Source organism: Amblyomma mixtum, chromosome 1, assembly GCF_055824585.1.
Source record: "Amblyomma mixtum isolate Tamu chromosome 1, ASM5582458v1, whole genome shotgun sequence".
Lineage (NCBI taxonomy): Eukaryota > Metazoa > Arthropoda > Arachnida > Ixodida > Ixodidae > Amblyomma > Amblyomma mixtum.
In genome coordinates this window covers 62959424-62984835 of record NC_143012.1, presented here as the reverse complement: position 1 = coordinate 62984835, position 25412 = coordinate 62959424, and the positions used below count along the sequence as shown (strand labels likewise).

The following is a 25412-nucleotide window of genomic DNA, read 5'->3' as shown; positions in this document are numbered from 1 at the left end:
AGGTGTCCCAGCTAAATGTAACCAAGCTTTTAAATAACACGGGGTGTCGTAGCCGTCTGAAACCAAGTGAGGGTTGTTTAGAGTCGCGTGACCTAATCTGCAGTATTTTTTTCGTTCTTCAAGGTTGACTAATTAGTTAAGCTTAATTAACTAACTTTTGAATTATTGACTTGAGGAACAAAGTGTCAATGGAAAAATTGTAGATCGCTTTGAGAAACAGCTTACTGAGAAATTTGCAGCAAAGTAATATTTACGTAAATTAGTTTTTTTACCGGCCTTTAACCATAACCCGCACAATAAGAAAAAGCTTCCACATGACAACTGTGCCACTTCAACGTCCCAAGACGCGCCTTAGAGAATAAAATCCATATTTTCTGAAGTCCTCTCCTCGATGAGACTTTGGGTGCACACTGGGGCAGAAAAGTGAGCGAGCAGCTGGTCACGTGACAACTTTCTTTTAAGGCCAATAAATGAAGATACGTAAATCGTAACTTGACGGAAACAGCACTTTTTCGAGGTGATCTAAAACTTTTGCATTGACACTTTCTTCCTGAAGTTAATAATTAAAAGGTTAGCTAATTAAACTTAACTAATGAACGAACTTTGGAGAGCGAAAAAAATACTCAAGACTAGGCCACGCGACTATGAACAACCCTGAGTTGGTTTCACTGGACTAGGACAGTTCGCCTTTTTTAAAAGTTTGGTGACATTTAGCTGGGACACCCGGTATATCGAAAGCTAAGGCATAGCTTGGTTAGACTTGGTTAATCATGTCAGGCATGCGACACAGCTTGCGAAGCGAGCGGAGGCGAGCGCAACGACGAGGCAAGCGGTGTGACGTCATACCAAACGACGGCGGCGGCTCCGCGGTGTGATGTCATGCCAGATGGCGCGGCGTCCGCCAGCTGCGGCGGTTGCTAGGCAACGGATCAAGGTCGGTCTCTAAGCCCCGCCACAGCGAAATCGCAAGTTCGTGGTCAATGTAGCTTTCGCTACAAAAATGACGCGTGCGGGTATTTTTCGCTTTTCACCGCTCACAGGTGGCTCATAGAGAGGACGACCTCGACACAGCTACGCCCAACGTTATTAGTTCCATTAATGTTGGCTACGCCTACGAATGCGCGGTTTCGGTTTCAACCCTGTTTCGGTTTCTACTCTGGTTGATTTCGGTTTCGAAAATTTCTTAAAAATTTCTTGCTCTGCAGCGCTGCCTAAAACCACATTAGAGAAAATGTAAACCTAATATGGATGTCACTTACGATGGGCTACAAACTACTAAAACAATGCGATCTACAACAGTTAAAATATATTCACTATATTAAACGAGCTCTTAACGCTTCTTAGCTGTACACAAGTGCTGACAACACCGAAGAAAGCGTTCTTTTAACTACCAAAAGCCAATTTTAAAAATGGCTAACAGTCTTGCATGAAACAACTTTGTGTGACACAACAGTACAGGCTAGCGCGCCTAGAGTGAGGCATGGGCTTCAATCAGCGCACCGTTTTCACGCGCTCAACCACGCCTGTTGTGTAGTGAAACAGAAAGCTGTCCCCGAATATAGCAGCCACGAATCGAAGCCCACGAAGGCCCTGCAGACCATCGCGTGAGACTCGATCCCGAAAGGGCGCGAAACGAGGTCTCACAATAGGGTAACCGGTATTGTAAAAATGCCGCCTATTGTACCCGTGCACCACTTTAGTGGGCTTAGCGCATCCATGGCTTAGCGGCCGGCGTGACAACGACCGGAAGGCCCCTGTCTCTTGGCCAAAAAATAGACTGGCCGCGTAGTTTCGGTTTCTGGGCTTCGCCAGTCGCCTGCTGCGACGGCAGGTGTCGGCCCATGCCGCTCTCGGACACCGACTGCGGCGTCGCTGATCATTTCTTATTCCTTTTTAGAAGCAGTCCAGCCATTCCGACGCCGATGTACACCCTTTCCCGAAAGTAACTGAGCAACAGGTTTTTAAAGTTTACTTCGGCTAATTTTGCCTCTGAGGAGAGTACAGTCCTTGCCAAAAGCAACCGGGCACAGGCGGATTGTTTCTTGACCGCGTAGCGAAGCACTTATGGCAGCCATTAACCTCCGAATCTGTGTAAAGTAAGGTGGGCCCTTGTCCTCAGGTTACCGCATTTAAGGCAGTTTTTTTTTCAGGGTCTCAGGGCATTTCGTAAATGACCTTCAGGTAACCTGGGCATTTCTTCCGATCCCTTGAACTCCGAATTAATGAGACTTACTTGCCATCATGTTATTTATTGTTGCAAGACTTGTCATTTTATGGATTTCACTTTGCACGACCACATTACAGGTTGGATACTGTTAGGTTGCCGAATCAACTGAAATAGATTTCTGTGCACTTCATGTTTTTTTCATACGGTGCTAAGTCAGTATACTTTTGTTTATTTCAGCTGCAAAGACCATACACTATTTTGAAAAAAATAAGGGCAAGAACATTTGGTAGTTTATCATTCCCTGAAGTATTTTTTTTTTTGTACTGAACTGATATTTGAGTTGATATTAGAAGCCTTTTTTTCTTCGCATTCTAATTCGATTCACATTCGAAAATTTGAATATTTGCACACCTCTACTAATAATACGACTGTGATCGTGAACTTCATCCCTAATTAGTTTAACTGGTGTGGAGTATGTATGTGGAGTATGTAGTATGTATGTCAGTAAATGTAGAACGTCTTGCAAAAAGCTAGAAAAGGCCTTAATTGACCAAAAGGAGTGGGGGCTTCTGCATGGTGGAACAGGCGCCTTCCTGGAGCAGGTTATAAGTTTGAAAACTTTGGCTAACAATTTAAAAGTACCCTAAACACAACAAAGCTGAGAGCACCACCGATTCTACCAGATTCGTTTTTCTAAGCACAATGGTAGAGGCATATTTATATTAGTTTTCCTAGGCAGAATAGTATAGGCATCATATTTCTATTTTCCTTCATATGGCAAAATGCAATTTTTTCTTAAAATTACCCAGAACTATCTAACTCTTACAAATACCTAGGCATAACCCTGTGCAAAGATCTAACCTGGGATGTGCATGTCACCAACATCCTATCGTCAACTAACAGCTAGAACCCTTTGTTTCTATAACGTCATTTACCCACACTCTGCCAGACGTGAAACTTCTTGCATACAAGTCCCTCATTTGAACAAAACTAGAATATGCCTCTGCCATCTGGAGCCCTGTAGCCATATCTATCTGATAACTTCACTAGAGCCACTACAGAGCCGCTAGAATCATTCTTTCATATTGTTCATACAAAGTCAGCATATCGTCTTTAAAAGAATAGTCCAGGCTAACAAATCTTGCTTGTCGTCGGATCAACATGTATGTATGTGCTTGTTTCATATTTTTTTTTACACCTTGTTTCGTATTCCACCAAACATTAGTCTCCGGCACGCATTTCACTCTGCATCGGTCATCCCTTGCGAGCTGCAGCCATTCAGTAATAATACTACAACGCTTGCTGCATCATTCATTCCTCTGTCGGTCATAGACTGGAACGGCTTTCCAAAGGACATCACTGCAACCACCTGCCCATCCACATTTTAGGACTGTATAACTGCCATATTTAACCGATACTATACCTATGCCCACCCCTTATGCAATCCCGAAACTAGGGGACTTTAAGGTAATAAAGAGATGCAATGCGATGCTGCGATGTTCTGGTGTCTCGGTAAAAATTGTGCTCGAATGTGCAAACGAAACCAGATCAAACAATTAATGAACCACAGCTTGTTTATAGAACAGGAGACATGGAAGAAAAAACGCCTATTCTGCTATCCACGTAATGTGAATACGAGAAATCACAGCTTGCAAATTTGGTTTGGTTTTACGGGGGTTTGATATCCCAAAGTGACTCAGGATATCGCCATAGTGGGGGCTCCGAATTTCGACCACCTGGGGTTCTTTAACGTGCACAGACATCGCACAGTACACGGGCCTCTGGAATTTCGCCTCCATCGAAATTCGACCGCCGCAACGGGGATCGAGCCCGCGTCTTTCGGGTCACCAGCCGAGCACCACAGCCACTCAGCCACCGCGGCCCAGTGGCTACCACTTACCACCGCTAGGGTAACTAATAGAAGAGTGTGGTAGACATGGAAAAAGCAAACCCAATGGCATACAAGTGCTGTCAAGCACAGGTCAAGAACTCTTTCAGGCATTCATTACATACCTTCCATTACTTTCCAAGAGCTGCAATTACCTTTTTCAGCCATAATATCAATAAAAAAAATCTTAACTGCGAACAAGTCCCAGCAAGCCTGTACTTATCTGTAGGCACTAGGCGAGCCCAAAGCAGTGTGGCAGGGAAACACAGCATGTGGAGACACTGATGCACGATAACCAACATTACAGTGGAACAAATATAAAACAACATAAGTATGAACATGTAGAATGCATTGCGAAGATAGGACTGTATTTCATAGGATTTAAGATCCTCTTGAAGCACGGTGAATTTCACTATGACACTACACTGAAAGACTAGTCAAAAAACAGGAAGAATGGCAGGTGCGGTAGTTAGAAACACCATATTAGTGAAGCACACAAATATTGCCACCAGTTTCGGAACTACGGTTTCAATACCTAAATCCAATTTTATTAACCAATGGTAAGCTTACATGCACTGTTCACACCTGTTGAGAAAAGAGGAGTGAAGTGAAACTGCCTTGCTTTCAGGATTCTATGCACGCAAGAGAACACAACTTCTATTGAACCAACATATAGACATTCGTTCAAGGGGTACGTGTTCTTGTGCAGAAACATTTACGAGGTTTAACATCCCAAAGTGACTCAGGCTATGAGGGACGCTCTTGTGAAGAAACGTCAGTACTCCGAAATGAAAGGAAGGGTTAAGCCACCATGAACATATCACGGGAAGTTTCACACAAGCGTGTGGCCAATCACAAGTGAGGTGGGGTTTTAACGGCCAGTGGCGGGATAATGCAAGGTTGATGCAGTGGACAAGTTTCGCACACATCTGCACTGTCCAATTTCGAATCTCCTTGTATCTGCACCAACAATGCCGTGCAACCATCACAAAAGCAACAGCATGCATACTCACAATCCCGGTGCACTTCAGCATCTTCCAGAAATTACACCCCAGCTAGCGGTGTCTCTTGACGAACTAGAAGCATCCGGGACAAAGACAGTGCATGTGCAGTTGATAAAACAATCACTTTTCTTTCGTGCAGCCGTTACATTCACCAACTGAAGGTGTGTGTATATGTGCCCGAGTCCCAGAACAAGTGCGATGTTCAAATGCAACAGAGATGCAAACGCAAGAAGAGCAGTGTCAACTTCATTCTTAAAACAAGAGCTGAACAACAGAATATGCATAACTGGCACTAACACTGCTAGTATATCACAACATCAAAACCTACCACAGACCTGCTAATATTCAAGGTGGAATGACCTCTCAGGGAGAACAGGTGTAGAAACAGATGCACGCACAATCATGAAGCTATCACTTTCGTTTTATTGTGCTTTTCCAAAAAAAAAAAATATCAAACGACTAGATGACTGAAGTTAGCACACATGAGAAAAAAACAGCGTGAATCGCTGGGGCGAGACATTAAACTTCATAAGATAAGATGGTGTGTTTAGAAACGAAAGTTGACCCTCAGCGATGGGTAAATGATTGAAAGGTCTGAACTTGAGGCTTTATGCACATTCGCAAAAAGGAACTGGTTATTGCACAATACTTCTGCACGATGCAGTGAAAAAAATTTTTTTTTTCTTCAACTAGCACGGACATGAGCAGAACACTAATGTTAAACTCCTCGTAACCTGGCGATATGGAGCCCCAGTTGAAATGTATTTTTAAGTTCACACAGAACTCCTAAGCAATTATAATCGCAAGAGGAACTGCAGAGCACTTGTTCTGCTCAGTGAAGACCTCTGTGTGCATTTGTAAGGTGCCAATAACGTAGAAGGGACATGCTGCACACAAAGTAACGCCCTCTGCAAGAAAACGTCGGAAGCATTTTGCTCTTAGCACTACTACCCTAAAGTAGTCTGCGAGACAAAAGCTAAACTTTTTGGCTCAGTACGTATTGTAACTAACTCTCTGCTTTGACGTTAGTCAAAATGCTGGCAAGTGAAGGCTACTCTATAGCCTGTGAGCTCTTGTAGCGACAACTGTGCCACCCGTGTGTGGGATGCGTGCAGCCAATGTTCTGTGCTTTCCGATACGGCCATGAGGCCCACACGGTGTTCCCCAAATATCCCAAGTGCATCAAGTAAAATCTGTGAAGCAGAAACAAAGTTATTTCTTCGTCCTGCACATAAATAAAAAGCTTTTGCAAAGGATAAAAGTTCGTGCAAGATAAAATTGATGTGGCACATCCATTTTTACCAAAGGATGAAGGCTTGGAAACAGCTTATGGCCCGACACGTTAATCACAGATATCAAAGTACTAAAAGGAAAAACACACTCCAATGTTGTGCACGAGAAAGTATTGGCTGAAAACAAGAAAAGCTACCAAGAGATGGGGCAGCAAGGCGGTCAATAAAACCTGTATCAATGAGAGATGAAAAGCGCAAAAACTGCCCCGTCAAGCAAGCCTGAAATTCCAAGGCGACATTAGCTGACCTCAACTCTATACCCAGGGTATCCGACAGAGAAACCCATGAAAAGGTTTTCAACCACTATCACCTCGTAAACGAAGAAAGTGGAAAAATTTAGCACAGTACAGTGAAAACGGCAAATTCGGTATCACTGCCTCGTTGCGACTTAGGTTGACAGCAATATATACATGTGCAGGAGCTACCGAGAAAGATTTTAAACATTCCCGCGATATTACAGGAATTCACGAATATACTGATGCTTCAGTAACCCCAGTTCAAAAGGATACGCAGCAGAAAAAAAAAAGAGGTACACATGTCCCTCTGCAGGTTTCCATAAAAATATCACTTCTGACACTTAACGGGTGCACTTGACACCAGAAAAGTGCCAAGGCAACTGCCAGTGGCACTTCCTGTCGAAGTGACGTGCTCATGTGCCACTTTTCTCACACGGCTCTAAAGAGAGCCCAACAAACAAGCTTAGAATAGTCAAAACAAGGCCAATCCACAAGCTGACTGGGACAACAAGGCCAGGGACGGCCAGAGAGGTCGGTCAGCGAATGTGGTCGGCGCTAAAGCAACACGGAAAGAAAAAAAGAAAGTGGGAGGAAAGTAAGAAGGAAAGAACGCGAGGCGACAGTCGCAATAACGATGCTTGCACATCCTCTGCTTGGCTTAGATCTGGCTCAGCGGCACCTTGACCGGCAGCGGTGGGGCCTCTTGGTCGACAGGTGGCTGAACCTTGACCTGCTCGGATGGGTCGTAGATGAGCAGGTAGTCGAGGTCTCCACTGACGCCCATTTTCTGCAGCATAGAAGACAAAAGCAGTTACTCTAGTTGCCATAGTTACTCTAGTTGCCATGCCCTAGCTACTCTAGCTGCCCTAGCTACTCTAGCTGCCCTAGCTACTCTAGCTGCCCTAGCTACTCTAGCTGCCCTAGCTACTCTAGCTGCCCTAGCTACTCTAGCTGCCCTAGCTACTCTAGCTGCCATAGTTACTCTAGCTGCCATAGCTACTCTAGCTGCCATAGCTACTCTAGCTGCCATAGCTACTCTAGCTGCCATAGTTACTCTAGCTGCCATAGCTACTCTAGCTGCCATAGCTACTCTAGCTGCCATAGCTACTCTAGCTGCCATAGTTACTCTAGCTGCCATAGTTATACCCCACTGGCTAGCTGGGAAATGGAACTGACAACGATGCCGTAGTTTCAAATTACAGTGCAACGCGTGCTCCGCAGGTCAATGGAAGTAACCAGAAGTTGGCTCTCATGCTACCTACCACTCATCTGGATAAGCACCTGCCAGTGCAAGCAAGACAAGTAAATGGTGCCTAGATCAAATTTTCGTTAGGACTGATCTACATATCAACTGACATTCTTTTTGTTTCTGTTTTGCAAATAACACACAGTAACTGCACAGCAATTTTTTCTCTAGTTACTTCAGCAAAGTAGCTAAGCCAATATGGTTTCTGCGCAGAATACATGACAATGATTTATGTAGTCCACATTCAAGGCAGCATGGTTCAGCAGGAGTTGACATTATTAATGCCTTAATGCTGTAGTATACACTGCAATGTTGTAATCAAAGCTCTAATCTATACCCACAGTGGAACCAATACAGCAAAATCATGCACAGAGTACTCGTGTTGAGTAATCATGAGTATAGTCATCATGAGTAATTGTGCACTGAGTAGGTGCAATTTACATAACAAATTATGAGGCCATGGAAACTTCACAATCATCGGATATTTTCAATTAACTCATCTCGATTATAAACATTTCGGTCTAAATAGCAAAAAGTTGGTTGAAGACTGACAGCTTGTCGCATAAGTGTGACTTCGAACTGTCCATTCATAGGATTCTCCACCAAAAGTTGCTCACTCTCTTCTCGTATTGTTGCATTTCAACTGGGTCCAGGTTCAAAATGTGACATGGTGTGTCGAACACATTTCCTGACAATCCTATTCCGAGAATTTCAAAAAATAAGATACCGCCTTCCTTACTGAGCGCCCACCGTCTGCCATCCATAACAGAAATCTAGCATTCAACAGCCTTGCGAATGTCTTTTTCCAGCTATCCGTGTTTTACTCTAGAGCAGGGGTGCCAATAGTATAAGCACTGGGGTACCCAACTAACGCTGATGCATCCTGCATGTCCAGACTTCCTGCGCGTCTCGAGACTTCCTGCGCGTCTCGAGACTTCCTGCGCGTCTCGAGACTTCCTGCGCGTCTCGAGACTTCCTGCGCGTCTCGAGACTTCCTGCGCGTCTCGAGACTTCCTGCGCGTCTCGAGACTTCCTGCGCGTCTCGAGACTTCCTGCGCGTCTCGAGACTTCCTGCGCGTCGAGACTTCCTGCGCGTCAAGACTTCCAGCGCGTCGAGACTTCCTGCGTGTCTCGAGACTTCCTGCGCGTCTCGAGACTTCCTGCGCGTCTCGAGACTTCCTGCGCGTCTCGAGACTTCCTGCGCGTCTCGAGACTTCCTGCGCGTCTCGAGACTTCCTGCGCGTCTCGAGACTTCTATTTGCTCCTTTGTACTTGACATGCACAAAAAATTGCTCAAATTCAATTAATAATGACTGGCTGCACGTAGTCGGCGCTGGATATATATCGAACACAATGGGGATCACAAAGAAGTTTGATATATCTGACATAAAGAACATGGTAAGAGATAGGCTTATCTGCAATAGATGAATATGGTGCACCCAAGCTGTCTGCACGCTCCCCGCAGCAACAGGACAGGCAGTACGCAGTCTCTGGGTGTTCGTAGGCCCAGCCCATTTAACACTGAAAGCACCATCCTGTGCAGTTTCAAACTACCAACCACTTATCATAAGAGGTCTAATATTGTTACGAGTACACTATCAACAAAATAATGCCTTGTTACAATTAGGTGCAGTTGGTTTCAGGAGCGCCTTCGGCAGCAAAGTTGGCCAGACAAGAACCAACGCTACAACATGCAGCACAAACTGGTAACAAGAGTGAACATTTGTTTGAAGTTTATGCTGTGCGTCGAAGTTGCTTCCACCTTCAACGGAGTGCTCTGAGGGTACACAAAAACGAAGGCACACAGAAAGCCACAAGCGATGCAAGTACAACACACACTCACGTGGTGCGAGTAGGCGGGCGGCGGTGAGGTGGATGGTGTTGAACTGCTGGGCGAGGTCACCATGGTGGCACAGCACAGCCACACCATGGTCACCACCACCAGGAACAGCACCATCATGAGCAGCCACTCGGGTATGCCCGACTGGCGCGAGATGCAGTCCAGCCAGCTGGAGGAGCTTGCCGCTGCAGACACTGTCGAGGACGATGACTCAGCGGCAGTCGCATCATGCTCCGATGTGGAAGACGCCGCTGGCTTGGCAGGCCGGTCCTCCGAGGGCTCCCCTGCGCAACACGCATGCATATAAATAACTTTTAAAAAATAATTTTTGATACTGTAAGATGGTGTATTCCAATTGGATATCCAAAGCATCACGCTGAATCTGCAAAGCCGCACGAAATCTACCACAGCATCGGGGAAATCCGGACCCAAGACACGTCCATAGCTGCATGGGGCAAGGTGACCTGGGATGATGCAACACGCAGAGAGTTACTCCCAATCCACGACTGAATCCCGGGGTCCGAATTCAAATATCCCCTGAACCACAGGTTCAGGTCCATGAGGTAGAAAACGTGCCCTGGATAGCTGACTTGAATACGCCATGAAACTATCTCGCCGTTATGCTGAGTGATTTGCATTGGCATCCATCATTTCCGTGAACTTCATTTATGCTTGCCCTATTCACAGCACCTTGCTTGCAATCCCCACCCTTTATTTTGAACACTCAGTAATAGAACATCCAAAGGGCAGTTGTCAACTTTGGACCCCCCTGATGTGCATGTTATAACTGATTGGCCATTTTAGTGCAAGCTTATCAAAACAAAATTCAACATATGATGTTTCCCTCCTTTCGACATAAAAAGGTGCACACACCACTCATGGGAGATGACACTGTGGTGAGGAGTACTTTCCCCCTTTGCCAGTATCCCTAACTATACCAGTTCAAGTTAACAAGCGCTTACTGAGTGATCTGGCGTGAAACAACGACAAGGAAAGGTAGAAAGCGACAGATAAATGCTATCTGCTGGACTAGACACCAAACTTGCAAGTGACAGGTCAGAGTGTTTGTCTGAGAACTCTTCAAGAAGCTAACAAACTGCATGCCTACCTGCTGATAATATTTTCACAAATGTTTCTCAATTTTTTTCTTTTGCCCTAAATCATCTGCTTTAGAAGATGCCTCGCGCTATACGCGGAATCGAATTACATAAACAGTGCGATATTTTTTTTTTTCGCTGCTCTCCAAGATACCGGACAGCGACCTTCACCACCTGGCTCGGGAGCTGCCAGGAGAAGCCAACTTCTCGATAACCTTGGAGCAACCCTGGCGGCATGCAAGGGCAAAGGAGAGGGTGGCCACGAGCGTGGAAAGAAGGCGGCGCGGGGCATCGATGAGAAAGAGAAGGCACTACAAGACGCGAGTGGAGAAGGAAAGGGGTAGAAATGCGAGCAGGTGCCGGCCCGGGCCCACCGAAACCCGAAGCAGTGGTGGCGGCAGTGGGGTGACAGCGGCCACGTGTGTTGACGCATCGGAGGCTTTGATGTGCGCCCGAGCGTGGCCTCTCAAATAACATCGACATATGCGTTGCTTCCGTATTTTTGCGGGCCGTTTCCACGGACTTCTCGAGTCCTCGGCTATGGCTTGCCTGAACAACTGGAGATCATAATAACATAGTAATAATACGTATTTGTTTTCGTAGCTCCTCGCGTTATATTTGTGCAAATACCGTACCGTACCGCGCACACACTTACCTGAGACACTTTGTCAAAGTTCTGGGTGTTGGTTGGCGCGTTGGGTTTTACGACGCATATAAGCAGCTGAGGCTATCATGCACCAAACATAGGGTCGGAACAACCTCACTGCTACCCTGGCGAACAACTATTTTTAAAGTGTTACAATTTAAAGGTGCACTGAAGAGGAATCTGAACTTGTCTTTTTGCCGCGGGAACTCGATCTACACGTTCGTAGCATTCTTAGAAACTGCGACTTATTGCCCTGTATGGCCGATTTCCCAAATTAAATCGAATTAACGGCCGGCTCCCGCCCATTTTTTTTAATTCTGCCTCGTACGGTGGGCGGAGTCGACCAACGCGTGGAGTGCCTCTCACCCAGTCCCGTGGCGGCTTGCCGCTCTGCCATCGGCGGTGTAATACGTAGTAGTCCGTAGTAGCAAATAGTCCGGGCGTATTTTTATTTCTGCGGGCTTATTTTGCAGCTATATTATCTGCGAAGGAAACTATTTATTCATGGAAACCTTAAAAACAAAATAAAGCGAAAGCAAAGCCTCCACGGAGCTGGCTGAAATGAACTTCACGCGTTGGTCGACTCCGCCCATCGTACGAGGCAGAATTCAAAAAAAAGGGCGGGAGCCGGACGTTAATACGATTTAATTAGGGAAATCGGCCATACAGGGCAATAAGTTGCAGTTTCTAAGAATGCTAGGAACGTGTAGATCGAGTTCCCGCGGCAAAAAGACAAGTTCAGAATCCTCTTCAGTGCACCTTTAATGATGACATTCCCTTTTTTTCTTAGGAAGCTACAACTCCTGATGAATCTACTATTGCATTCTCTCCTAAGAGTAAGTTAGGGTGGAAATGAATGTGTCGGAAATATGTATAAGTCTGCTGTTTTTGTTAGTGTTCATTTTTCCTTTGTGTGATGCCTTATGTTTTAATAAACGTTTTTTGCTACACTTCTTTGTTAAAATGTATCGCGATTACTTATATGATTGCATCCCCCCCCCCCTTTGTAATACCCTCTTCTGGAAGGCCTTTAGGGGTAACTTGAATAAATAAATAAATAAAATAGTGAAATGCTTTTTTCATAGTTTTTCAAGTTTTCTGAACTTCACCACATAGTTCACAAAGATGGCTTATAGTTTATTGGGGTTTAACGTCCCAAAGCAAATCAGGCTATGAGGGACGCCGTAGTGGAGGGCTCTGAATAATTTCGACCACCTGGGGTTCTTTAACACGCACTGACATTGCACAGTATGCGGACCTCTAGAATTTAACCTCCATCAAAATTCGACCGCCGCGGCCGGAATTGAACCCACGTCTTTCGGGTCAGCAGCCGAGTGCCATAACCACTGAGCCACCGCGGCGGCACATAGTTCACAAAGACTATTTCCTTGTTTCATGAGCCAAAGTTTATGCTCAGCAAGGCAGAAATTTGGGCGAGTTGGTAAGTATTCATGATTTTGTTCACAGTGCAACAAGAACGTCTTGTTTGTGTTACTTTTTCGTCTGTCGTCTTTCCCGTTCTTGTTGCACTGTGAACAAAATCATGAAAGTTTTATGCAGCTATCAAAAAGATGAGTTCTTGACAAGTGAACCGGTGCTAGTCCCATAAGGTGCCACTAGTGCTGCCGATCGTCCTCACAGGAATGGTACTCCAAGCTACCAACAGGAGGCAGCGCAATCCACAGGCAGGGAAGGGCTTCTACCTCACCATCACAGCAAGCATGCCTCGGTAGAAAGCTCAGCAAAAGCCAGTGAGCAGCCAGTACGTCATCTTCCACGCGCACACAACTCACCAGCATGGGGGTCGAGGATGCGGATGGGCGTCAGCTCTCCGCGCACCACGATCAGGTTGCCCGTGTCCTTCTGCACGTAGACGGCGTAGAAGGTGCGCCTGATGAGGCGGCACACATGGTCCACCACCGTCTCGTACATCTTCTGGACCAGCATGAGTAGCCGCAGCGAGTGGAGGTGCGACTTGTGCTCCGTCTGCAGGAACACCGCCGGACCAAGAAAAAAGAAACAAGGGCGAGAAACACAGAGCTACGTCAGCTGCAACAGCCAACGATGGCGCACCACAGGTTGGCTGCACAGTTTGATACGACGCATTACCTCGCCTCACAAGGACGTCAAAGTGCTCTTAGCAACTGAAAACTTGGCAACCAAGAAAGGCACAATGCTGCAACTCACGATAACACTACACAAGCCTTCAAAGCTTTCCTTATTAATTCCGACTGGAGCAGAGAGTGTTATATTGCTTTTTTGTGAGCTTCAATCAGCACGTTTTCTCCAGATGACGACGATGACAGTGCCCAGGGGAGATGAGAAGTGGTGACCGGAACCCTAAAAACTGGCAGAGTGTTTCAGTAAGACACTGACCAGGAGGATGTTTAATAATAGTGCACCCCCCCCCCCCCCCCCTTCACCTCTCTTGCTACTTTGCACCACCTGATCACGAATGTGATGAAGCCCTCCTTGCCTGGTTCATGCCCCCCTCACACCTTAACAAAAAAAGGATTAAGGAATGTCCCTGTTATTGCCCTGCATTGTTCAAGTACAACTCAGCAGCTAGTGCAGGTGATATAGTAATTAAAACCTCTCAGCCCCAACGGGTCGAATGCAGAGGTTGCACACACAAGCAGAGGAACTTGAGCATGGGGTTGCACCATTTTTGGGGGGTAGGGGGCTGCCTAAGCATTACAAATTTCTGAAAAAGATGCACAGAGAAATCAATGCAGTGAACATTACTACAAAGCGCTCGATTTCTCTGCACGTCCAGCTCGATACTGGCCAGCAGCGTGCCTCTCAGTCCGCTATCACCTTGCTGGAGCAACGGTTCTCAGTGTGCTTTATCAACGAAACTGATCGCAAACTGCTGTTAAATGTCAAGTGGAAAATAAAATGTTAGCTCACAGCCATGCAAACACTTGCATTCAGAAAAGCACTCTGCCTGGAAGAGGCACTCTTGGGAGACTGTCACAATGTTGCCGACTGAAACGAAACAAGCTTGCTGCAACCGAAAAGTGTGCACTGGCAAGGCTCACCTTTTTACTGACATGCCTGAACTGCTCATCGCATCCCTCAGTACAGGCATAGTATGTGGGCTGGCTGGGGTAGGCCTCTGAGCAGGCTGCAAGATGGAAAGTTATATGCATTCAGTGTTCATCTAGCACTATGCTACATGGCCAACAAAGGTCCAATTACTCTTGAACATGGCCTTTGATTTTTCTAGCAGGGACTAAAGGACTAGTAGATTTTGAATACAAAGGCCTTCCCTGTTTGCCGCTAACAGTGCGTTACCAGCATCAGCAGAACAGCAGCAGCTGTCTTAGTTTAGCTGCAAGCACCACACTGGGTGTGAAAGGACCAAAGGCTTGCGCTACAAAGAAGCATAGCATCACTCGCACCTTTTTTTGCAGCATTACATAGTTCCAATATCTTTGTTTCAAATAAAGAAATGATTTCAACTGTCGACTCCTTCCATGCTTAATGTCTGCAAGTTGTAGGCTAATAGACTTCATCCCCTGAGAAGGCTTCAAAAGCATTTTCCTTGCAACTGTACCAGAAATTATATCACTAGACATAGGGCACATCCAATTGACCAGCACATAGTATGAGGATGCGGGTCTGAACATTCAACAATTGAACCAGTGCACCAGTTTCGGTGGAAAATTTCAGGGATGATGGAACACTGTGCCATTAGAAGGTAATTGAAATTTCAGTACCACATCTTGAGTGCCAAAAAGTTGTTTGCATTAGAATGGGCTACTAAGTGCCAATTTAGGAAAACTGCCATTTCTTTAATACTTGCAATTAGTTTTTTTTGGTACAGATAACCCCAAAAATGCCCCTCATACAGGATAAAAGGAAGCGATTGTTGCCTCATAATGACTCTTTTCAAAAATCGCACCGCTTAAAAGCGATGTTCACTTTCCTGCCGCCACCACTAAAAAAAATTTGACTTTCCTGGCATAAAAACCTAACCATTCAGAACAAGAAGTGCCTTGTCTAGTTCTTCGCACAATTTTTGTTACGCAGTATGAATATTTTCCTAACTGTGGGAGTTGGTCCAAGAAAAAAATGATCATAGATTTCAGCAGCGTTAATTTTATTTCACAGGCTTTTTTCTTTTTTTACGGCTGGAAGCCCTTGCTGCATTGGCAGGAGTTTTTTATTAATGCAAAGTTACCCACAGGCAATTGCTCGTACTAGTTTGTATCTTATTTTTCTGCTTCCAAACTGTGGAGTGACTGTGCTTCAAAAGGTGAACTACGAAAACTGTCTTATGAAGAATAACCTCTGAAAGTCTTTAAAGGTGATGTAATGCATTTCTGTTAATCATGACTTGCAAGGATAGAAGAATAAACTCTGAAAGTCTTTAAAGGTGATGTGATGCATTTCTGTTAATCATGACTTGCAAGGATAGAAGAATAACCTCTGAAAGTCTTTAAAGGTGATGTAATGCATTTCTGTTAATCATGACTTGCAAGGATAGAAGAATAAACTCTGAAAGTCTTTAAAGGTGATGTGATGCATTTCTGTTAATCATGACTTGCAAGGATAGAAGAATAACCTCTGAAAGTCTTTAAAGGTGATGTAATGCATTTCTGTTAATCATGACTTGCAAGGATAGAAGAATAACCTCTGAAAGTCTTTAAAGGTGATGTGATGCATTTCTGTTAATCATGACTTGCAAGGATAGAAGAATAAACTCTGAAAGTCTTTAAAGGTGATGTAATGCATTTCTGTTAATCATGACTTGCAAGGATAGAAGAATAACCTCTGAAAGTCTTTAAAGGTGATGTAATGCATTTCTGTTAATCATGACTTGCAAGGATAGAAGAATAAACTCTGAAAGTCTTTAAAGGTGATGTGATGCATTTCTGTTAATCATGACTTGCAAGGATAGAAGAATAACCTCTGAAAGTCTTTAAAGGTGATGTAATGCATTTCTGTTAATCATGACTTGCAAGGCTAGAAGAATAAACTCTGAAAGTCTTTAAAGGTGATGTAATGCATTTCTGTTAATCATGACTTGCAAGGCTAGAAGAATAAACTCTGAAAGTCTTTAACGGTGATGTGATGCATTTCTGTTAATCATGACTTGCAAGGCTAGAAGAATAAACTCTGAAAGTCTTTAAAGGTGATGTGATGCATTTCTGTTAATCATGACTTGCAAGGCTAGAAGAATAAACTCTGAAAGTCTTTAAAGGTGATGTGATGCATTTCTGTTAATCATGACTTGCAAGGCTAGAAGAATAAACTGTGAAAGTCTTTAAAGGTGATGTGATGCATTTCTGTTAATCATGACTTGCAAGGATAGAAGAATAAACTCTGAAAGTCTTTAAAGGTGATGTGATGCATTTCTGTTAATCATGACTTGCAAGGCTAGAAGAATAAACTCTGAAAGTCTTTAAAGGTGATGTGATGCATTTCTGTTAATCATGACTTGCAAGGATAGAAGAATAAACTCTGAAAGTCTTTAAAGGTGATGTGATGCATTTCTGTTAATCATGACTTGCAAGGATAGAAGAATAACCTCTGAAAGTCTTTAAAGGTGATGTAATGCATTTCTGTTAATCATGACTTGCAAGGATAGAAGAATAACCTCTGAAAGTCTTTAAAGGTGATGTAATGCATTTCTGTTAATCATGACTTGCAAGGATAGAAGAATAAACTCTGAAAGTCTTTAAAGGTGATGTGATGCATTTCTGTTAATCATGACTTGCAAGGATAGAAGAATAACCTCTGAAAGTCTTTAAAGGTGATGTAATGCATTTCTGTTAATCATGACTTGCAAGGATAGAAGAATAACCTCTGAAAGTCTTTAAAGGTGATGTGATGCATTTCTGTTAATCATGACTTGCAAGGATAGAAGAATAAACTCTGAAAGTCTTTAAAGGTGATGTAATGCATTTCTGTTAATCATGACTTGCAAGGATAGAAGAATAACCTCTGAAAGTCTTTAAAGGTGATGTAATGCATTTCTGTTAATCATGACTTGCAAGGATAGAAGAATAAACTCTGAAAGTCTTTAAAGGTGATGTGATGCATTTCTGTTAATCATGACTTGCAAGGATAGAAGAATAACCTCTGAAAGTCTTTAAAGGTGATGTAATGCATTTCTGTTAATCATGACTTGCAAGGCTAGAAGAATAAACTCTGAAAGTCTTTAAAGGTGATGTAATGCATTTCTGTTAATCATGACTTGCAAGGCTAGAAGAATAAACTCTGAAAGTCTTTAACGGTGATGTGATGCATTTCTGTTAATCATGACTTGCAAGGCTAGAAGAATAAACTCTGAAAGTCTTTAAAGGTGATGTGATGCATTTCTGTTAATCATGACTTGCAAGGATAGAAGAATAACCTCTGAAAGTCTTTAAAGGTGATGCAATGCATTTCTGTTAATCATGACTTGCAAGGATAGAAGAATAAACTCTGAAAGTCTTTAAAGGTGATGTGATGCATTTCTGTTAATCATGACTTGCAAGGATAGAAGAATAACCTCTGAAAGTCTTTAAAGGTGATGTAATGCATTTCTGTTAATCATGACTTGCAAGGCTAGAAGAATAAACTCTGAAAGTCTTTAAAGGTGATGTAATGCATTTCTGTTAATCATGACTTGCAAGGCTAGAAGAATAAACTCTGAAAGTCTTTAACGGTGATGTGATGCATTTCTGTTAATCATGACTTGCAAGGCTAGAAGAATAAACTCTGAAAGTCTTTAAAGGTGATGTGATGCATTTCTGTTAATCATGACTTGCAAGGCTAGAAGAATAAACTCTGAAAGTCTTTAAAGGTGATGTGATGCATTTCTGTTAATCATGACTTGCAAGGCTAGAAGAATAAACTCTGAAAGTCTTTAAAGGTGATGTGATGCATTTCTGTTAATCATGACTTGCAAGGATAGAAGAATAAACTCTGAAAGTCTTTAAAGGTGATGTGATGCATTTCTGTTAATCATGACTTGCAAGGCTAGAAGAATAAACTCTGAAAGTCTTTAAAGGTGATGTGATGCATTTCTGTTAATCATGACTTGCAAGGATAGAAGAATAAACTCTGAAAGTCTTTAAAGGTGATGTGATGCATTTCTGTTAATCATGACTTGCAAGGATAGAAGAATAACCTCTGAAAGTCTTTAAAGGTGATGTAATGCATTTCTGTTAATCATGACTTGCAAGGCTAGAAGAATAAACTCTGAAAGTCTTTAAAGGTGATGTGATGCATTTCTGTTAATCATGACTTGCAAGGATAGAAGAATAAACTCTGAAAGTCTTTAAAGGTGATGTGATGCATTTCTGTTAATCATGACTTGCAAGGATAGAAGAATAACCTCTGAAAGTCTTTAAAGGTGATGTAATGCATTTCTGTTAATCATGACTTGCAAGGCTAGAAGAATAAACTCTGAAAGTCTTTAAAGGTGATGTAATGCATTTCTGTTAATCATGACTTGCAAGGCTAGAAGAATAAACTCTGAAAGTCTTTAACGGTGATGTGATGCATTTCTGTTAATCATGACTTGCAAGGCTAGAAGAATAAACTCTGAAAGTCTTTAAAGGTGATGTGATGCATTTCTGTTAATCATGACTTGCAAGGATAGAAGAATAACCTCTGAAAGTCTTTAAAGGTGATGTAATGCATTTCTGTTAATCATGACTTGCAAGGATAGAAGAATAAACTCTGAAAGTCTTTAAAGGTGATGTGATGCATTTCTGTTAATCATGACTTGCAAGGATAGAAGAATAACCTCTGAAAGTCTTTAAAGGTGATGTAATGCATTTCTGTTAATCATGACTTGCAAGGCTAGAAGAATAAACTCTGAAAGTCTTTAAAGGTGATGTAATGCATTTCTGTTAATCATGACTTGCAAGGCTAGAAGAATAAACTCTGAAAGTCTTTAACGGTGATGTGATGCATTTCTGTTAATCATGACTTGCAAGGCTAGAAGAATAAACTCTGAAAGTCTTTAAAGGTGATGTGATGCATTTCTGTTAATCATGACTTGCAAGGCTAGAAGAATAAACTCTGAAAGTCTTTAAAGGTGATGTGATGCATTTCTGTTAATCATGACTTGCAAGGCTAGAAGAATAAACTCTGAAAGTCTTTAAAGGTGATGTGATGCATTTCTGTTAATCATGACTTGCAAGGATAGAAGAATAAACTCTGAAAGTCTTTAAAGGTGATGTGATGCATTTCTGTTAATCATGACTTGCAAGGCTAGAAGAATAAACTCTGAAAGTCTTTAAAGGTGATGTGATGCATTTCTGTTAATCATGACTTGCAAGGATAGAAGAATAAACTCTGAAAGTCTTTAAAGGTGATGTGATGCATTTCTGTTAATCATGACTTGCAAGGATAGAAGAATAACCTCTGAAAGTCTTTAAAGGTGATGTAATGCATTTCTGTTAATCATGACTTGCAAGGATAGAAGAATAACCTCTGAAAGTCTTTAAAGGTGATGTAATGCATTTCTGTTAATCATGACTTGCAAGGATAGAAGAATAAACTCTGAAAGTCTTTAAAGGTGATGTGATGCATTTCTGTTAATCATGACTTGCAAGGATAGAAGAATAACCTCTGAAAGTCTTTAAAGGTGATGTAATGCATTTCTGTTAATCATGACTTGCAAGGATAGAAGAATAACCTCTGAAAGTCTTTAAAGGTGATGTGATGCATTTCTGTTAATCATGACTTGCAAGGATAGAAGAATAAACTCTGAAAGTCTTTAAAGGTGATGTAATGCATTTCTGTTAATCATGACTTGCAAGGATAGAAGAATAACCTCTGAAAGTCTTTAAAGGTGATGTAATGCATTTCTGTTAATCATGACTTGCAAGGATAGAAGAATAAACTCTGAAAGTCTTTAAAGGTGATGTGATGCATTTCTGTTAATCATGACTTGCAAGGATAGAAGAATAACCTCTGAAAGTCTTTAAAGGTGATGTAATGCATTTCTGTTAATCATGACTTGCAAGGCTAGAAGAATAAACTCTGAAAGTCTTTAAAGGTGATGTAATGCATTTCTGTTAATCATGACTTGCAAGGCTAGAAGAATAAACTCTGAAAGTCTTTAACGGTGATGTGATGCATTTCTGTTAATCATGACTTGCAAGGCTAGAAGAATAAACTCTGAAAGTCTTTAAAGGTGATGTGATGCATTTCTGTTAATCATGACTTGCAAGGCTAGAAGAATAAACTCTGAAAGTCTTTAAAGGTGATGTGATGCATTTCTGTTAATCATGACTTGCAAGGCTAGAAGAATAAACTCTGAAAGTCTTTAAAGGTGATGTGATGCATTTCTGTTAATCATGACTTGCAAGGCTAGAAGAATAAACTCTGAAAGTCTTTAAAGGTGATGTGATGCATTTCTGTTAATCATGACTTGCAAGGCTAGAAGAATAAACTCTGAAAGTCTTTAAAGGTGATGTGATGCATTTCTGTTAATCATGACTTGAAAGGCTAGAAGAATAAACTCTGAAAGTCTTTAAAGGTGATGTGATGCATTTCTGTTAATCATGACTTGCAAGGCTAGAAGAATAAACTCTGAAAGTCTTTAAAGGTGATGTGATGCATTTCTGTTAATCATGACTTGAAAGGCTAGAAGAATAAACTCTGAAAGTCTTTAAAGGTGATGTGATGCATTTCTGTTAATCATGACTTGCAAGGCTAGAAGAATAAACTCTGAAAGTCTTTAAAGGTGATGTGATGCATTTCTGTTAATCATGACTTGCAAGGCTAGAAGAATAAACTCTGAAAGTCTTTAAAGGTGATGTGATGCATTTCTGTTAATCATGACTTGCAAGGCTAGAAGAATAAACTCTGAAAGTCTTTAAAGGTGATGTGACGAGTTTCTGTTCTGCAAGGCTAGGATCATGTCATTTTGGTTTCTGTTTCTGCTTCAGTCATGGCAGATTTTGGTTTCTGTTTCTGCTTCAGTCATGGCAGAAGGCCATTCTTAAAAAGGCCACAAAGGGCAAAAATCAACTGCAATTAGCATTTAAGCTACTGCATTGTGTGTCAACAATTTCTGGACTCTTCCAGTAAACCACCTTCACGCGAAAATAATCCACTTTCCAGATTTCTACTGCGCACATCGTAACTCAACATAATTGACAGGTGCTTTAAAAGTTTATCAATCATGTGTATCCAATTTCCCAAAAATGGAGTTTTTGATCAAAATCACTTTTTTTTTGCCTCACAACCCTCCTCAAGATAACATTCGATAGAATTTTTTTTCCAATGTAGTCTTACTTTCAGTTTGTGCAGTAGGTGCCTATGACACTGAGAGTATGTTGACGGCATGCGAGATGTGCAAAAGCGTCTATATAATAGCTGTTTGTTCATGTAACCGTTTTTCCAGCTTTTGAGGCAGGCAGGCACAAGCTAGATGAAGCAGCAGTTATATAGCAGTTTTTGTATGCCTCGTATGATCTCAACCTACTTGCAACATCATACACACGCTTTAGTTGAAGAAACCACATGTGAAACTACACTGCAGAATTCTCCACGGTGACCAGTGTTTCAATGCACCATTCCAAAGAAAAAAAAAAGAGAAACGCAAAAAACATTTGCTGTCCCCATCCACTTACAAGCTGTTCACTGTGAGAGAGGAATAAACAGTCTCCCCTCCAATTTGTGGGTGCACTTAAGAAAGGCCGCTGTTTTCTAGCCTCTTATCAGATAAGCACTTCACACCCCTATCAATGCATGCTGCACAAACACGCCAGCCTTGCTGTAAGCCAAGTACTGAGTCGAGAGTAATGATAATGCCGTTGTCTTTTCTATCCTGCAAACAATTTAACTGGAAGCGTCTTTCCTAGCAGACATTAGCACTAGTTAAAGTAAGTACTGAAGCTAAGGAGAGTACTTATGTGTTACAGGCAGTAACGCTAAGTGCTGAAGTTGAGTGCTTATGTGTTATAGGCAGTAAGTAGCACTCCTAATCCTAAATACTAAGCTTGCATTACTTGGGACAGTTAGACTTCTCCCATCTAAACAACTATGCCGAAGCATCCCAGTAAAATTTTAAAGTGCGTCTTGAAAGCGTACAAGCATATGTTGGTTTCATACACCACTACAATGGTCAAATTTACAAAACCAACGCAACTAGCCAAGCTTAGCCCTTAGCAACCATCTTGAACACATGAACAGCGTCGTGACAGCGTGCAACGTGGCACATGCATGTTTCTTGAGAAAGCAAAAGCAACAGTTCACCGAAAGTATGTTTGCCTTTTTAAGTTTGCGAGCCCCTCTGCAGCTTTGGCAGTAGTTCATTTTGGATTCCTTTTTGCAATCATATATTTGATAATATATATATTATATGAATAAAATCACTGGAGAACAAAAAGAATGACGTTGCCAGAATGCCTGTTCAACAGACCATGAGACAGGACTACAACTGTCCCCCCTGTCAGAAAACTTGTCGTTCCGTGCGTCACACATTGTAAAAGCACGGAGGCAAGTATTTCGTCATGACAATGGGTCTCGCAGGACGTGAAAGCTTTTTTTTTTTTTGTTTTATTATGACTTCCAGGATTCGAACGTCATCCAGAAAGAAGAATATGAGCCTAACACGTGCACAAGTTTCGGGAAGAAACCAACATTTCAGCGAACCGGCCACCTACTTTTTATTCGATGCAAATGACGGAGCACTCCACGTGCAAAAGGATAGAGGGAACTTACAAAAGGCTCAAGAGCACAGTAGCTAGACGCCGGTGAACCGGCAACAATGCATATAGCAACCCGCACAGCTATGCATGGCCACAGCTGTTCAGCGCACAAAAAAAAAAAAAAAAAGCTAGCGCGCGCATACGCGCCAAACTTCGCAGTCGGGTTGTATCACTCTTCCTCTTATCTAGTGCACAGACAGAGGATGCTCGCTCAGCGATTAAAAATAAAACGGAACCTGGGAGGTCTACATCGTCCGCGGAACATTCGTTCTAGATTTCTCTTCGTGTTTTTGTCTCAGGGCGTCGCCGCGAGGAAAGGGTGGTCAGGAGTCAGGGCCGACGTAAGAGGGAGAGGGTGTTACAAGAAGGCGATAAGCACTGCACACAGGCGCGCGAAAACAACTCAGCGCGCGTGAATCATGCTACGCTGCGACGAAAAGGAACTCGAGAAAAACCCCCACCATACCGTTGAAGCACGCCGAGTGCGTAGCGTTCATGTCGTGGGTCACAGCATTGAAGCCGGCCACGACGAAGTTGCGACATCCTTTCTTGCAAGCGTCGAGGTGCGCGGGCTGCGGAGAGAAAGGGAAAAGCGAAATAAGCGCGCACACACATGACAGCTTTAGCAGTGAGCCTGCCTGGAGCTCTCGCCGGAACAGATGTCTCGGTACGCGCGACAGCAAAGCGAGCGCCGCATCTGTTTCGATCGCTTTGTTCCGTATTTTTATTTCGTCTCATCGCGCTCGCGGTCCACCTCTCGCGGGTTCCCCGCGCCCTTCTCTCTCTTATTGTTTCCCTTTTTTTTTCCTTTCTCCTCAATTTGCTCTGCGTGCGTGGCGGTCAGGCCCGTGGTTCAAGGCTCCCCGGACGCTGAGGCGCGCCTGTACAATTCCGGTCGTACTACCAGGAACGGTGCGGCCGCGCGTATTGCATGCATCCTATCCGAAACGAAAGGGGCGACCGCACTACGATACAGAAACCTCGGCGCCATTTAATTCCCGAGCAAAGTACAACTGCCTCGCAAATTCACTTTGTAGCACGGAGAAAAGGGCGCAACCTTGATAGCCAGATTAACTCGACAACGCGCGCAAACAACCCCACCTACTGAAAGCTGGTTCTATAACGGCAAGCCATCGTTCGTCACAACAGCTGACAGCGAAAGCTGGGGCCTCGGAACGATCACTGTAAACACTACTCCCCCTTGCGCGCATCGGTCGTGCAAGAAGCATCGTCGAGCAGGATAGCAATTCACCACTCACCTTTGGATACGTGTGCGCCGGGTAGGTTAGCTCGCAGTGGGATTCACAGCTTTCGCACTCTTCGGAGACTTTGCGAAGCGGTTCGCAGCTGCAAAGCGCTACAGCCACGGCGAAAAACGCAACTAGGCCTCCAGCCAGCCTGCGTCCGGAGAACATTGTCGTGTGTCCCTTGTGCTGCGTTCACCACGATGTTATTCTCTGTTGCAATCGACGACGCACGCTACTTATCGCTCACACGCATCGAACACCGAGCGAGCACCACAAGAAAAGGAACACGGCACGACCGCTCGCTTCCGATTACCCAAGTGTTCGACGGCAGGTTGCAGCTTGCGCTCCGGCTTATCGTTGCAAAGGCGGCGCAGCAAACGCCACCTGTGTGCAGCATCGGCGTTGGACTGTCGCCGCCGAGGGGGCGCTGCGGGCGAGGTCTATTTTTAAAGCGAATCGATAAAGAAAAGAAGCGAGACAGCTGGAACCACCGGGAGCTATGAATTGAGCGGCAAATACGAAACACGAAGTTAACGGTTTGCCGATAGATCACGCCAACGGCTAGTTGGACGGCCTTGACCCGTACGTCGATCACCCGGGCTCAAAACACTGCGGTCGGGCAACTTGCCGCTGCAGTGATTAAGTTTTTAGTGCGCTATAGCACTTATAATGGCCATTCCCTGCAGTTAGCAGTTGTGTTTGTCTGTCTGAAGCCAGTTTTGTGGCAGGCTGCTCGCCGGCACTCCGGGTGGTGAGCAAGCTGCCCAGGTCGTCATCATCATCAGCCTGACTACGCCCACTGCAGGGCAAAGGCCTCTCCCATGTCTCTCCTATTAACCCTGTCCTTTGCCTGTTACGACCACCATATCCCTGCAAACTTCTTAATCTCATCCGCCCACCTAACTTTCTGCCGCCCCCTGCTACGTTTGCCTTCTTTTGGAATCTCCGTTACCCTTAAGGACCAGAGGTTATCTTGCCTTCACATTACATGCCCTGCCCAAGCCCATTTCTTCCTCTTGATTTCAACTAGGATGTCATTAATCCGCGTTTGTTCCCTTCACCCACTATACCCGCTTCTGATCT

At 43.5% G+C, this 25412-nt stretch overlaps 1 protein-coding gene across 1 annotated transcript; it reads right to left on the bottom strand.

Moving 5' to 3' along the window:
• Window positions 1–4567: 4567 nt before the first annotated feature.
• On the bottom strand, window positions 4568–24712 carry LOC149366490 (transmembrane protein 59-like). The gene is made up of 6 exons (XM_089551018.1): window positions 24342–24712; window positions 23549–23654; window positions 14458–14543; window positions 13210–13402; window positions 9677–9957; window positions 4568–7374 (listed from the first exon to the last, which is right to left on the bottom strand). The coding sequence occupies exons 1-6, from the start codon at window positions 24495–24497 to the stop codon at window positions 7246–7248; spliced, it is 951 nt and encodes a 316-aa protein (XP_089407144.1). The 5' UTR covers window positions 24498–24712; the 3' UTR covers window positions 4568–7245.
• Window positions 24713–25412: the final 700 nt, after the last annotated feature.

What these genes read in the sequence shown, in the direction of transcription:
- LOC149366490 (XM_089551018.1), bottom strand. Translation starts at nt 24,497, where the DNA reads ATGTTCTCCGGACGCAGGCTGGCTGGAGGCCTAGTTGCGTTTTTCGCC. An exon ending in GCACTCGGCGTGCTTCAACG is followed by an intron (nt 14,544 to 23,548) that starts GTATGGTGGGGG and finishes TCCATCTTGCAG; the next exon opens with CCTGCTCAGAGGCCTACCCC. An exon ending in CGCCCGCCTACTCGCACCAC is followed by an intron (nt 7,375 to 9,676) that starts GTGAGTGTGTGT and finishes TCTATGCTGCAG; the next exon opens with AAAATGGGCGTCAGTGGAGA.